The sequence below is a fragment of the Pangasianodon hypophthalmus genome, chromosome 8 (assembly GCF_027358585.1).
Source record: "Pangasianodon hypophthalmus isolate fPanHyp1 chromosome 8, fPanHyp1.pri, whole genome shotgun sequence".
NCBI classification, from domain to species: Eukaryota; Metazoa; Chordata; class Actinopteri; order Siluriformes; family Pangasiidae; genus Pangasianodon; species Pangasianodon hypophthalmus.
Genome location: NC_069717.1, coordinates 17,690,839 through 17,706,519, shown reverse-complemented (window position 1 = coordinate 17,706,519; position 15,681 = coordinate 17,690,839). Strand labels below are relative to the sequence as shown.

Below are 15,681 nucleotides of genomic sequence, written 5' to 3'. Positions count from 1 at the left end.
AAAAATATCAAATATCTTTCACACTTAGATGGCCACATAATTTTGAAACTACCAAATCATTCATAAATATCTGAGCAATGCTTTGAAAATTCCTTGACATTGAAATGACTAAACACTAAACTGACAATTGCTTGAAGATGTTGGAAAGATGGGCTACCTAACTTGTCAAGCTATAAGCATCTCATGATTTAAAGCAGTATCCACTGTTACTTTTTCTCTGTAGGTAATTTGCATTTATATTATTTGCACTCAGATTGCACTGAGACCTCACAACAGTCATTGCTAGAGCAGCATGTATTATGCAATGCTACACTGTGTGCACCACAGATAGCTGTCTCTGCAGCTGTATCGCTATCATCTGGGCTTGTTGCTGTTGCAATCAAGTCTGTAAATTTGGCTCATTTACTTATGTCCTCCTCTAATGCCTTTCTCATTAATCTGGCCTTTTCTACTCCCCTTTTCTTTTTTGGTTTCCATATTGATTAAAGACCAGAAGAGGGCTCTTTGGTCTAACTGTAAACCTGTACGTTTTCATTTGACCAGCCTGGAATCAGTCGACCAAGTAGGGTCTTGAAGGGCCGCTCTCATTGTTACATCATCTCCTGTATGGAGATCTCATTGTTACATCATCTCCTGCAGGGGCGTGATTGATAGGCTACCAGTATGTGGGTGTGCGTATGCATTGGTGTATGCGCTGCGACAAGTAGATCTAAGTTAAAATGTTAACATTAAATTTATTGTGCCGCCAACTCATGACCCACCGGGAATACTCCCGGCTCTCTTTGGGGTTATTGTAGTGTTGAAAGATCCATACATGACCAAGTATTAACCTCCTGGCAGAGGCAACCAAGTTATAGGCTAAAAATATTCTGAATTCTTGAGGTCATCGGTTTCCTAAGAGCCCCTGAACCACTAGTTGCAAATCAGCCCCAAAGCAGCCTAAAAACACAAATAATCCACCACTATTTTTTCAATGGGTACTTTTCTTTATATTCCATTTTGTGCCAAGCATGGTCAAAACATGATTGCAGTTGTATTTCCAATTATGCTTTTTGTAGGTACTGGTAAATATTCATTTGTTTGTAACTTATACAGGTCATTAACCATTTTCCTCTGTTATATTTAAAGCAGGGCAACAACTACCTTTTCAAGGGAACATGCTTTAAAATATAATTTTCAATATATATTTTAATAAAAAAATTTTGTTGGAGGAAAGGTTAGTAGTTTCTCAAATTGTTCAAATGGAGACTTTAAATCATTTTGTGTAATGTGGATTTAATACATTTATTTTTGCCCAAAGTGTTCCAGTAATTCTAGAGTCAATTATTATCTGATCTGACAGTAACAGTTAATTTATGCAATCAACCAAGTACAGCTTTTGTTTACTTGATTACTTATTTGATTGTTGTTCAGCATGCCCCCCTGTACCCCGTGGTGGTGTTCGCATGCTTCCACCCAAAACAATAGCGAGAGATCTTCCTCTACCTGTGTAAGTGTACATTTCTGTGTTGCTATGTTCACTGGTACTGCTACCCCTGTGAGGGCTAAATGTCCTCAAGTGTAATTTGGAAAAATAAGACTTTTTCTTACATTTAATGGCTCCATATTATGCTAGTTTGTTTATTGCTTTTTCTGTTGTCCTTCCAGTATGAAACCACCTGTCCCTAGAGCCAAATCCGTAAGTATAGTCTACAAACAAATAAGCATGTGCATGTACATTAGGGTTGTAATGCAGTGCCATTATCTGTATCTGTTTTCGTATTATGACTTAAACCAGAAGTAGACTTAAAAAACAAACAAACAAACAAACAAAAAAACGGCAAAATAAACAGGCTACACTTCACAGAGGACTAAGTTCATAGCAAAGAAAGGTTCAAATATCACTTCAGGGATATGCAATTGGTACAGGTTTGAATAATCAGATGAACAAGTTTATGTAAAATATAATGCTGCATTACATCCTAAGCTGTAATTCGCCAGTCGGAATTACTTCATTTTCAACCTCGGCATGTTCGACATGCAAAATGGGAAAATGGACAGCCCGATGTTCATATTTTGTACAAATATTGTTTTTGTATTTGGTTACATCCTAATGTTTGTCTACAGCCAGCCACATGCATATGCACTTGCACACATCTGCATATTAAAAAGAGTATTTCTTGTGGTTTTCCTTAGAACTCTCTCATCACCAGCGACTCAGTGAAAGCAGGTCAGTCAGTCTCTGTCTTAAAATTTTTGTGCTTGCAAGACTTTATTTTACGTTTTTAAATAGAGCTTTTAATATCACAACCCACACTGCATGCACTACTGTCATACCACTAGTGTGTGCAGTGTGGATAGAATGTATGGTTGCAGCACAATCACTCCTGCAACACAGTCACAGTGTTTACATAATGTGTCCGGTGTAAATTCTACAATGCAATACAATAATATTACAATAGGCTACAATAGTGATGTAATGCCACTAGCTCACACAGCATGTGAGTATCTATTCATTCTATTTGGGGCAATCTAAAATGTACAAACATTGAATTAACTGTGCTTTTTAGACACATTGATAACACATTTATGACACATTGAATCTGGTACACTATATGGCCATAAATATGTGAACACCTGACCAATAACAACCATATGTGCTTGTTAAACATCTCATTATAAATTTAGTCCCCCTTTGCTGTTATAATAACATCAACTCTTCTGGGAAGGCTTTCCACAAGATTTTGGAACGTGGCTGTGGGGATTTGTGCCCATTCAGCCACAAGAGCATTAGTGAGGTCAGACAAGAAGGCCTGGCATGCAGTCAGTGTTCCAATTTCTCCCAGAAGTGTTGAGATCAGGGTTCTGTGTAGGCCACCCGAGTTCTTTCACACCGACCTTTGTGCACAGGGACAGTGTAAGGTTTGGGCCCCTTAGTTCCAGTAAAAGGGACAATTGTAGACAATTGTGTGCTTTCAACTTTGTGGAAACTGTTTGGGGAGGACCCACATATGGCGGGTGACAGTCAGCCATCCACATAAACAAACAAAATTATGCCTTTGTATTTAGGAAGTAGAAATGATTCAAAACCTGTCTACCTGCCACAGAAAAAAACTCTCTTATCCAGAAAAGAGAGAAATGTCTTTGTTATGCCTGAGAGTTTGAGATACAGTCTCACACAAAGATATTGGTCGTCCTGGTCAGGGAAAAACATTGATCTCAAACTGTGATATTTGAGTTTTTTCTGCCTCCATTACCATCCTCTCCACTGTGTAGGGTAAGATATGTTCATATGTCCTCTTCCAAATTCAAACTACTCCTTCCTTTTAAAACTTTCTTTATAGCCCAGATTGTGCTTAGTGTTTTTTTAATTGCTTGTATATTTTATCCATTTTATGATTTGTGCAACCTCAAGTTGTCATATACACACCTGATCCACTGATAATCCAAACCAAGAATAATATAGTGAACTTCCTTTGCTATGAAGAAATTGATTATATAGACGTTTAACTGGGTTGAAATCTGATGACTGAAAAGGTCATAGCATATGATTTACATCATTTTCATTCAAATCAAAACATTCAGTCAGCCCCCATGCCCTGTGGATGGGGGGATTGTCATCTTGAAAGAGAACATACTAATTTGATGTGCTCAGGGTGGAGAGGTAAACGTCTTACATGCTTGATGAGTTTTTCTACCCATGGCATGAAGAGGGTGATAAATTCAGCTTAAAAACAGCCTCCTACTTTTCAAATGCTTTCATGGATAGCATTTTCTGTACTTCCTCTTCTTTGGATTTTTGTGGGGCCACAGGAACCAAGTAGGACATTGCTGCATTGGAGTTCCTTCCCTTAGGGCTAACTCTGGGTTACCTCCATGTAGCCTATAACTTGCCAGCCAGGATTTCCTTCCTGTGAAGGCAGAGGAGCAAAGTCTGTGGGCATAGACTCTTCCTATGAAGCTACTACTTGAGTGGCAATCTACTCATCTGGATGGCATGTTTGATGCAGGATCTGTCATGGTAAGCTCTGCTGGGAGCTTGCTGTATACTCTCTCCACTCTTAAGGCTTTTTGCTAGCTTTGTCATTGCCAATAGTTGCTCTAAAGTGCTTCTGCATCACTGGACACATGAGGGTAATCTGAGTGCACACACAAATAAACACAGTGGATGAATATCAAAGTTAATCCAATTGTACAGCCAGTGCTCCCAAAAAGACTGTGTTCATTTTATCCACCAGTGTGGTTGCGGTTAGTAGACTAACCTGAACACAGACACTTGAGACACAATATTAGATTCAGCTCCAGATGATGACAGCCCAAATATGCATTTTCAGGGAGATGCAGGGAGTAGGAATGTGGTGGAGTTCATATGAGGCTGGAGGGTGGGCTTCTTGTGGCAGTAACTTTTAAGTACAACATTTGTTGCTCCATTCATTCACCACAAATGAACTCCCAGCCAGGATGAGTGAATGTGAACTGCCCAACAGTAGTTGTTTCACTCTGCCTTGGGGCATGTGGCTTGTTTTGTTTGGGGAGATGGCTTTGGAGTCACTTGTGTTAGGATATGCTATTGTGATGAGGGTAAGGGTGACTTATATGGTGGCCTTCTCACATGTTATATAGTTATGTACCATGGTCCTGAATGTGGTTCATCTATAATATAAAACAAACTTCTAATGTTGGGGCTGGACAAAGTACAAACTCTGGACCCTGCTGGAAATCTTAACGGCAGTGGCTTCGAGCAGGTAAACAGAATACTCTCTTCAGGGGAGCAATTTATTTATATCTACTCAACACGTATATTTATACCTGAGACAGCTTATGCACACCCACCCAAACACACACACACACCTACATGCACCTAATGTTACCAGGGATTGATAAGGGCAGGTTAATTAAAGACAAGGGACCAAGCAAGACCAATCTACCTTAATTATGATAAAGATTATAAGATTAGTAAACCTATTTCTATATATTTTTTTACTAATTTCTGTTTGGTTGTAGAGATGGATGCAGTTGCAGATACAGGCTTTATTAAAAAGGCAGGCAAACAGTTCCAAATCATGAGACAACAGCAAAGTCAAAGTCAGGCAAAAAGGTCAGGCAATCAGCAGACAGACTAGACATGGCAAAAACCAGAATCCAAAAAGCAGAAAACCAGAACAAGATCAGAAACCAGATATAGCATTCACGCTAAACAAGGCTTGGTATGTCAGGTGAACTCTAAACACAGCCAACCTACCTTAAAATCATTATAGCTTGCCAAGGTAATGATGCACCTTTACCTATGCAATAGTAAAAATGGTGGATTTCTCTCCATGTCAAAATAGTATCACTGCCAGATGTGAAGATCCACACTATTCCTGCCCATGTACCATCACCAATCCAAAACGTCAGACCTCCTCTTGCCATTGAGGCCATAAAAGATGCCAAGCCCAGGTAAAAATGCACATGCACACGCACACACAGTAGCACACAGGAATATACAGCAGCTAGAAGCTCAGAACACTGTTTTTACAGAAAAGTTAAATATCCATGAGACTTTACTTATAACAGAGAATTTACTTCCAACAGAGCAGTTATTCTCCAGGTATTATTTATATAGCCAAAACTAAGGAAATTAATACACAGCTGGATGTTTTGTTTGTTACATTTAACACCACATCTCTGACATATAAACATATATGCACACAAATTGACTCACAACAATCTATCTTTTTTTTAGCTCACCCACTTCTCCTGCAGTAGACAGTAGTGGTGAGATTATATTTCCTCTTCTGTAGTTCATCTATTTCCCTCTTTCTTCATCTCTGCTTTCCTAATACATTTGCTTTTTAGCCTGTCTCACTCACCATTCACTCCTACTCTCTCTCACAGCACCAGTGACGCATCCTGGAGAACAGGTAAAAATCCTCTATGCATGGGTAGCAACTTCCACTCATTTAATGTCAATAGTATACTCTGCAGTATTTAGAACCTGCCAAGCACTACTAGCAAAGTCATTACCTCTGAACCGTGACCCCATAGGGTAGCCTATTAAAAAAGTCCCTATATCTTACTTATCCCCTAACTGTTCTTGTCATCTCAAGTGACCTAGGTGGCCCTGCCAGGGCTATTTCTTTTGGAACTAGTGGAGGCCATTGATCAGTGGTTATTGGGGTGTATAACACGTCCTGATGATGCACCTTGGCAGACAATAATAGACAGCACTCATAAATAGTACTGATACTACACTTAATTGAGGATTACATAGTGTTGATATTGCTCCCTACTGAAGATGAGAATCAGTAAAATGCTGATACTGTTTTTATTGAACAAGAGAATCAGTTACATGCTGATCCTGTCCTTTGTGGTTAAGAATAACTCAAAATGCTTATTGTGCTTTCTACTGAGGTCAGGAATCATTCAGAGGCTACGATCCTGCTTTCTATTAAGAATGACTAAATATTTTGTTACTGTACACTATTTATGATAGGAATTACTTACAGTTCTTATCACCAATAGGCTAATGTTTTGTTGAGGGTCAGAATTACACTCACAGCCAGCCACTCCACCGTTGACAAACCTGAGTGAATGCATCCAAACATCCCAGTTCACCACAACACTCTATGCCTGTGAACCCTCCAGACCTGGAGAAAAAGCTATTCACAAAAGGCTTGACTAAACAAATATGTTTTCAGCCTAGACTTAAACACTGAGACTGTGTCTGAGCCCTGAACACTAAGGCTGTTCCATAACTGTGGGGCTTTGTAAGAGAAAGCTCTACCCCCAGCTGTAGCCCGCACTATTCGAAGTACCAACAAATAGCCTGCACCTTTTGATCTAAGTAGTCATGGTGGATCATACAAGACCAAAGGCTCGCTCAGTTACTGTGGCACACATCACACTGTTACTCCATACTCCATACATATCACACTCTCTCTTTTGCCGGTTAAGGGAGTCACCAAAAGCACAATGAGACACAAATAAGTAGACTGGCAGTAACAAAACCCAAGTGAGAATCATCACGCTTTACCTGCCGGTTTGACCCGCCTCCTCTCCGTCCACAGCTGACGCTCGACCATGCCCCAGTGCCACACCCAGGAATGACACCTTAGATACATTTAATTCACACTTCTCTCCCTTGATATAGAATTTTTGGAAAAGGCTGGTTATAACCTATTGACATGATCAACATGGCTTTCTGTGGAAGGGGAATAGATCAAAATATTGTCAATGTAAGCGATAACAAATTTTCCAAGCATGTTCTTGTGGATATTTTTGATCAGATATTGGAACACAGAGGGCACAGAAGGGAGCCCATGTGGCATTATGTAATACTTGATGTGGCCAGAGGTGGTGCTTAAAGCCATGTTCCACTTATCTCCTTCTTTGATTCATATTAGGTTATATGCACTGCACAAGTCAAGCTTTGTGAAAATATGGGCATTTAGGGGTTGTTCCAAAGTTGATGGAACCAGTAGCAGAGGGTAACGATACCTGACTGTCAAAGACAAACAGATTACAGTCAGTGCAGGAATGAAGTCCACTCCTCTTTTTCTCCACAAAAAAGAATCCCCCAGATGCAGGAGATGGACAAATTTAGCCTTGCTTAAGTGCAGAAGAGTCTCTCCCTTTTACAAGTTCCACAGTGGTGAGCTTGGCTTGGCCTATTTGCATCGGTTCCATGGAGCTTGAGTCTTGGACTGGAGCCCACCCAGTACTTTTTCCATTTTGGTTTCGCAAGCATTGGTCTAGGCGAATGGAGAGGTTAATGAGTGAGTCCAGAGATACTTGGTCATCATGACACGTGAGCTCTGCTTCAAGCCTTTTTGGTAGGCTGCTTTGGCTGCCGGCTTGTTCCATCCAATGCCAGCAGTGAGTATTCTGACCTCTTTTTCGCAAACTCAGCAGCGTCACTTGCCCTGCTTGATAGAAAGCGGTTGTTCCCCAATGTCTTTGTCCTGTGGAGAATGAGCTCAATGAAGAGCATTGAAAGAGCTCAATGAAGTGGTCATATGATAGACTAGACCACTGTAGCTCAGGTTAATGCTTTGTCTGTGAGGAGGTTGAGGAATTGATGGATTTTTTTGATACTTGGATGTTCCTTCCTGACCAGAAAAGTAGAGGGAGCATTGTAGCATGAAACTCTTCCGTAGGCTGGGTCCCTGTCATATTTCTCTGGGCATGAGATGAGTGAGGGAGTGTGATGAGATGGTGCTGCCAATGCAGCTAGTTAAGGTGTCAGCATGTTGGTTGGCTGCATGAGCTTAGCATCTAGCATGGCTTGCTGCTGTTGCTGCTCCCCTACTAGCTGGCCTTGAACAGCTAGTGCTTGTTGCTAGTCAAAAATACCTGCTGCACCCATGAGGATGGCGATGTATACTGTAAGGCAGCAGAGACAGATGCAGTTGCAGATACAGGCTTTATTAAAAAGACAGGCAACAGTTCCAAATCAAGAGACAAGAGCAAAGTTTAAAAAAAAAAAAAAAAAAAAACAGTCAAGAAAGGTCAGGCGATCAGCAGACAAGCTAGACAAGGCAAAAACCAGTGTTTTATAGGTGTGGAGTTGATTTCGTACAGGTATGTGATTAGAAGTCTGGTGACATTTAATGTGGTAGTGAGGGTGTGTTCTGTGGAGCGCTGTCCTGGTCATGTTTGTACATGCACCGCAGCCACGTTTGTAGGTTGCATCATAGGAACTGTAGTGTGATGCTGATGTTGACAATTTCAAGCTTAAATAGTCTTTTTTTATTGGCAGATTTTAATTTAATAAAATTTGCTTATTCCAAGCATTTATTTCTAGAAAGAAGCAAAATTATCAGTATTGTAATTAGTAAAAAATGTCTAGAAATAGGCTTAACAATCTTATATTATTATCTTATATATTTGTTTTATCATAAGCTTTATTACTTGCTATGGTATTTTTTGCACTATATGCCTAGTGTTTCACATCATAGTGAAGCTGTGACAGGGGAGAAATGAACATCGCCTGAGATTTTGTGTCCCCTTGGTGGTTGATGTAAGCATTGAGTGGCCACCTTAAGGCTGATTTATAGTTGCTGTTAACTGTGTGTACGCATTCACAAGATATCATGTACACACATATCCTGCAGTCATTTGACGCGGTGCTTGTGCAAGTCCTTAGAAATTAATGTTATGCATCTGTGTGGTGCATTACCAGCATAAATTGTGGAGGCATTATAGCACCATGTGACACTGAACATGCTAAACATTACAGTTCGATTTGGAAACTGTGGGTTTGGGTGGGGGAGCATTCCATGAAGCGAGCTAATAAAAATGGGGCTTATTTGAAATAGCCCCGCTTGATTTAACATATTTAGTCAATGCAGGCTCAGTGCGTTCCATCAATGAAGTTCAGTTGCAACTTATTTCCACTCATTCAGGCTGGAATTAGCCAATTGAGGCTCCTGCATGTATACACGATGTACAAGCAGCCCTAGCATTTGAGTGAAGATGTAGCGATATGGCAGCGAATGAGAGAGACACTTTTCTCTCTAGCTGAGCATAGACTTATAATTAAATTATACGACGAGTATAAAACCATTATTGCAAATAAAAGTAATACCTTGACAATTAACAATGGTCTAAAAGCAGCAGTGCAGAAAATATACAACAGAATAATGTGTAAGAACATATAATTAAAACAAACATAGAAATAATATAAAAGACAATTTAAACAGGATTGTGACACTCTTACAGGTTGGTTCGGAAATGAGGCGACGGGAAGCAGGCTTGGGACAACTCAAAAGGGGCTCTTTATTTTTGTTTATGATGTTCTTCGCTTTTCAGCGATTTTATTTTGCAGAACAAATTATCCAGACACACACTCACCGCTCACTGAAACACAGAACACTTGTTAGAAGAATCCCATTTGGTGTAGATTTTTATCGCTCACCTTTTACGGCTCCGCCCTCCATTCACAAACCGGCGCTTGACCACGCCCCTGCCTCCATACCACGGCCCAAGTGGCTGCGCCCCTGCCTCCATACCTGCCCATGGCCCAAGTGGCAGCCCAGATACCGTACTTCCACCCGTCCAATCACACACTTCTTTGGGTTTGCTGTGAGTCCTTCATTACTATAAATAATAATGTCATCCAGCTATCAATGGCAGCATGTGGATGGAGTGGAAAAGGCCATTTTCTCACATGATATGGGAGTCAAGGGGATCTGGCAATATTCCTTTGTCAAATCCAGTGTGATAAAAGTGTGATAAAAAAAGTGAGCCGCACCTAACTGTTGACAAACATGAGCAGTTTGTCAATGCAGGGCATTGGATACACATCAAATTTAGACACCACATTGACTAAAGTCCACACAGAACCGGATCGAACCGTCTGCCGTCTACCTGGACTGGTTCAATCACTGTGGGACTCCTCAATTACCCCCATGGCCATGAACGCCTCCCACACCACTTAGGGCGGCTGCGTACCATGACCCCTGGAGGCATCTCAATGTGGTGTTCTTTGAGATTAGGGTGACCGGGTAGAGGTGAAAACACGCTGGAAAATTCCGTCTGAAACTTGGCAACCTCCGTGATTTGGGACAGTGAGAGGTGGTCTCCATAAGGGCCTAGGGTGAATTTAGCCGCTGTTTTTAGATCCAGCTCCAGTCCTAGCTCCTCCCTTTCTGGAATGACCATCACCAAAGGCACGGGGACCACCGCTCTCCATGGTTTAAGGAGATTGAAATGGTATATCTGCTGTGCCCCGCCTCTATCTGTCCGCTTCACCTCATAGTCAACATCCCAGCCTCGCCATGTGACCTCAAAGAGCCCTTGTCACTTGGCGAGTAATTTGGAGCTTGATGTGGGTAATAATATGAGCACTTTATCTCCAATTGAAAACTTACATATCAGAGTGCCCCTATTATACAGCAGGGATTGATGTTGCGCCTATAGAAAATTCTCCCATGATAATTGCCTTAATGTGTGGAGTTTTGCTCTCAGGTCAAGAACATACTGAATTTTACTTTTGCTCTGCAAAGTTCTCTCCTCCTAATTTTGTCTGATGACTTCTAAGACACCGCAAGGCTTGTGCCCATATAGTAATTCAAACAGGGAGACCTCTCGCACTGTGACTATTAGGGGTTTGAGCCACTCACCCCAATTCCAAGCGCCCTCCTGAACGAACCTCTAAATCATATTTTAAGAGTTTCATTAAACTGCTTGATCAGGCCACCTGAGGATGGTAAATGCTGATGAGAATTGATTTACTTCCTACGAGTTCATATAGTTTGTGAAGGGTGCATGACATAAATGTGGTGCCTTGATCAGTCAAGATCTCTTTCGGGATCCAAACCCAGGAGATAATTTCTAAGAGTGCCTCCACTGCGTGCTGAGATCTTGCAAAGAGGCATGGCTTTGGGGTATCGCATTGCATAATCCACCAGGACCAACAAAAAAACGTTGCCCTTGTGCAGTCCTTCCAATGGCCCGGTGAGGTCCATACCAATTATTTCGATGGGGACCTCGATTAATGGAAGGGGCAAAATGGCTGTTTTGGGGTGGCTGGCAGATTCACCAGCTGACATTTGTGACATGCTGCACACCACCTCTGAACATTGCCGTGAATGCCAGGCCAATAGAAGCAGGCCATGAGATGGTTTAGTGTTTTGTCCTGACCTAAATGGCCCACCATCAGATTCTGGTGAGCCACCTGGATTAAAATTTCCCGAGGGTCCCATCTTAGACAGTGTGATGTGGGGCACAGTCAGCTCTCTCTCCTGTGGCTCTCATCTCTCCCCTCTTTATCCTTGCCGCTGCTCACTGAAACACAGAACACTGGTTAGCAAAATCCAGGTGTGGAACATAATTTGATCATGTATTTTCAAAGCTCTGGAATAAAATGAACCACTACACACACACCCAGAACCTTGGAGCTGTGCGGTGGTTACACTACAAATTAATTTAACATTAGTCGTTTCAATCATGTTAAGAGTATGCCAATTGATTTTACATCTACATAATTCTGACTAGTAGATTAGATATTTGTTTAAATTAAATTTACTATAAGCAAAGAAATCACATTTTGATGAGAAACTAAATATATATACATATATATGTTAACTATATATTTTCTCTTAAATGTGACAGACCATACAGTATATTCACTTTTTTCGGAGTGCATAACGGTGGAACAATTGTTCCTGAGTATTGTTTCTGCCCAAAGGGACTAGGAAAGCACAAGCCTTGGCCAGTAGAATTCATCAAGCTAAGCTAAGCTTCACAACTCGAAATCGACCGGGTTTGACCAAAAGCATATGTTGTCATTATAAGTCAGCAGGGCTTACGATTACCTTCATTTCCAGGACCGAAAATGAAAACAAGCCTGACTTATTGTGTTAGCTCGCTTCATGGACTGCCATCCTAATGGACAGAAATCTTTTGGCTCAGATGTGCCATCTAGTGTACACTGCTTTTAATCCTCCAGATGTACGTAACATAGCTGCTGTACATGCGCACTTACGCATCATGAAAGTGATGTAAATTTGCACTTTCAGGGGTTCTTGAAAATGTTGCAGCACTAACCACACTGCTTTCATTTTTGCCCATGTTAATATGTGGATGGTAAGACTCATTTTTCCAACTTTCTTTTTGCTTTCGTATCTCATTGCATCACTCAGGTTTCCCACACTACTACCTATAGCTGCCTTTGTGATATGGCTGACAGATGCCATTCAGCCTATATCAAAATGGTCTGTGGTGCAACACACTCAGTTTTGCAAATAATAGCATTAATAAATAAATCACAGCTTTATGACCTTATGAAAACCTGCATTGTCTTTAGTCCTATTGCTTCAACTTGTAAAATCAGGACATTTGTTTAGCTCATTACCTATTAGGATTGTCTATTAGGATAGACAATCATCCAAATAAAGTATCACGCACAGACTCTGATATTGCAGGGGTCGATTGAGCTATTTTCTTTTTATCAGATCATCAGACTTATCATCAGATCAACAGAGGCCATATGTTTTGTTCTCTCAGATAAAGAGATGGCAAGAGCTGTCAACTGATCACTTGTCACAGAAGGCACTGACCAGATTTACTAGGAGAGTCTTCTAGAAGGCTGTTGGTGCCTGACAGTGCTATAACCCTAGGACACACTAGTGGACATCAGTGGTGAGGGAAGCTGTCAAGTTGGAGAAGGAGGCCTTCTGACCAATGCTCATGGAAGGCTTTCCTGAGAGATTAAAAAGTGGGGTATAAAACACCCCAGTTAAAATTGCAGATTTTTGTGATCTAAAAAAAGAAACCAAGATAAATCATATCTTTTATCACATTTAATGTGATATAGCAACCAACAAAATTCAACTGAAAAACACATAGAAATATGTTGGGGGGAAAAATAAAAAAACAACCTTGTTGCAAAAATGTGTACACTCTTTTATAATGGGGCACATGATTCTGCTCAGAATTACCCAATCACATTCAATCTCATGTTCAAAAGTAATTATCCTACACCTGTCATCAATTAAGTGATTTGGATTAACCCCAAATATAGATCAGCTGTTTCTGTAGAATCTTAACATCTTGGTTTCATCTGACTGGGTAAGCTATGGTCTTCAAAGAGATTGCAAAGCATGAATGGGATCATGGGATTTATTGAAATGCAGAGAAAAGTAACACCAATTAAACTTCTTAACTAAGAAATCCTAAGTAGAGGGAGAGGATCAAAAGAAGTCATTTGTGTCAGAGAGAAAGGGGAGTGTGTGTGTAAAACAGAGAGAGAGAGAGAGAGAGTGTCTGTGTGTGGATGTGTGCTCTGCCTTCGCGTGTCCGTGTGTGCATTTGTGCTGAGCTTATGAAAATGAATTACCACGTGAGATACATAGCTGTGGCTCCTGATATGTAAAACAGCAGAACAATAGGGAGAAAAATAGCAGGGATATGTAAATATGGCACATTGGTATGTCACCGATATGAATTTTAATGAATGTTCCAATAACAAAATAAATTCAAAGTGCACTAACATTAAGGGGAATACCACTCCGGAGTTTGACGCTTATTCTTCCTTGGATAAACAGAGATCACTGGCTGAGAGAACGTTAGTAGAAGAGTGAGATCGCATATAGATACAGATGGATATAGATATAGATAGATTACAGATAAGAAAGAGATAAAAGAGTGAGAGGTTATATACTTGGAGTTGTTTCAGATTGTAGTGAGTCTGTTTGAATTGATGAATGGTGATGCAACATTTACATGCTTTGTCCTCACATAGATTGCTCTGTTGTGGTACTTCTGAATCATCGGTGATGTCGCATTTAAAACAGCTTGTTTTCGTGCACACATGCAGTTTGCATTTTGATCTGTCATGAATGCAGTTCTGGTAAAGTTTAGCAGGCTTAATAAACTGAAGGAGGTCTGGCTGTTCAACGAATTTAAAAATGGTTGTTTCGCTTACCATTAAAAGTGAAAATAATCTTGCATGAAAAAAAGACAAGCACACGTGATGCTGGGTAGGGTAGATTTGAGCTTTGTGGTCCCACCCAATGATTGTACTGTATGTACAGTCCCCTCCAAAAGTATTGGAATGGCAAGGCCAATTTTGTTTTTGCTATACATGGAAGACATTTGGGTTTGAGATCAGAAGATGAATGAGATGATAAATCAGAATTTCAGCTTTCATTTCTTGATATTTACATCTAGTTGTGTTAAACAACTTGGAGCATGACATCATTTATTTGATCCCACCCATTTTTCAAGAGATCAAAAATATTGGAACATATGACTGACAGGTGTTTCTTGTTGCCCACGTGTGCCCTGTTAGATTGATTGTTTAAACAATTAATAGTTCTGCATAACTACTCTTGGTTTGAGCCCTGGGTTTCACATGTGTAGACTGCATTTGTTGTTAAATAGGATAAAACAATACAAAGACCAGCGATCTGTCTATGGGAGGAAAGCAAGCCATTTTGAAGCAGAAAAAAGAGGGAGAAATCAATCAGAGCCATTGCACAAGCATTGGGTATAGCCAATACAACAATTTGGAATGTCTTGAAATTGAAAGAAACCACTAGTGTACTAACAAAAGACAAAAAAGCTGTGAAAAAAACAAAAAACAAAAACAACAGTCAGTAACATCACCAACAACCTCCAGAGGGCAGGGGTGAAGGTATCACAATCCACCGTAAAAAGAAGACTTCAAGAGCGGAAATAGAGGTCATACCACAAGATGCAAACCACTCAACAGCACTAAGAATTAGAAATCAAGATTTGAATTCACAAAGAAATACAGAGTTCTGAAATACAGAGTACAAAAGTTCTGGAACCAAGATTAACCTTTACCAAATTGATGGGAAGGCCAAAGTGTGGAGAAAGAAAGGATCTGCTCATGAAACAAAACATACGAGCTCACTGGTCAAGCATGGATAACGTGGTGTCATGGCAGCAGCAGAATCAATTCAGAAGTCTACAGAAACATACTGTCTGCCAATTTACAGAGAAATGCATCCAATCTAATTGGTAGGAACTTCATCATGCAGCAAGACAATGACCCAAAACACACTGCCTACACAACGAAGGACTTCATCAAGGGAAAAAGTGGAATGTTTTAGACTGCCTAAGTCAATCACCAGACCTTAACCCAACTGAGCATGCAACTCACCTCCAGAAGAGGAGACTGAAGGGAGAAACCCCCCAAAACAAATAACAACTGAAAGAAGCTGCAGTACAAGCCTGGAAAAGAATGCAATA

The 15,681-nt window shown here is 40.5% G+C and overlaps 1 protein-coding gene across 1 annotated transcript in view; it reads left to right on the top strand.

Moving 5' to 3' along the window:
- The window catches only part of si:dkeyp-117b11.1 (B-cell linker protein), a 58,083-nt gene that overhangs the window by 32,901 nt on the left and 9,501 nt on the right, over nucleotides 1–15,681 (top strand). Inside the window, exons 11-16 of the mRNA XM_026925787.3 lie at nucleotides 1,414–1,489; nucleotides 1,648–1,678; nucleotides 2,176–2,209; nucleotides 5,310–5,418; nucleotides 5,705–5,736; nucleotides 5,857–5,882. Coding sequence (XP_026781588.2) covers nucleotides 1,414–1,489; nucleotides 1,648–1,678; nucleotides 2,176–2,209; nucleotides 5,310–5,418; nucleotides 5,705–5,736; nucleotides 5,857–5,882 — 308 coding nt within the window. The remainder of the gene's footprint in view (nucleotides 1–1,413; nucleotides 1,490–1,647; nucleotides 1,679–2,175; nucleotides 2,210–5,309; nucleotides 5,419–5,704; nucleotides 5,737–5,856; nucleotides 5,883–15,681) is intronic.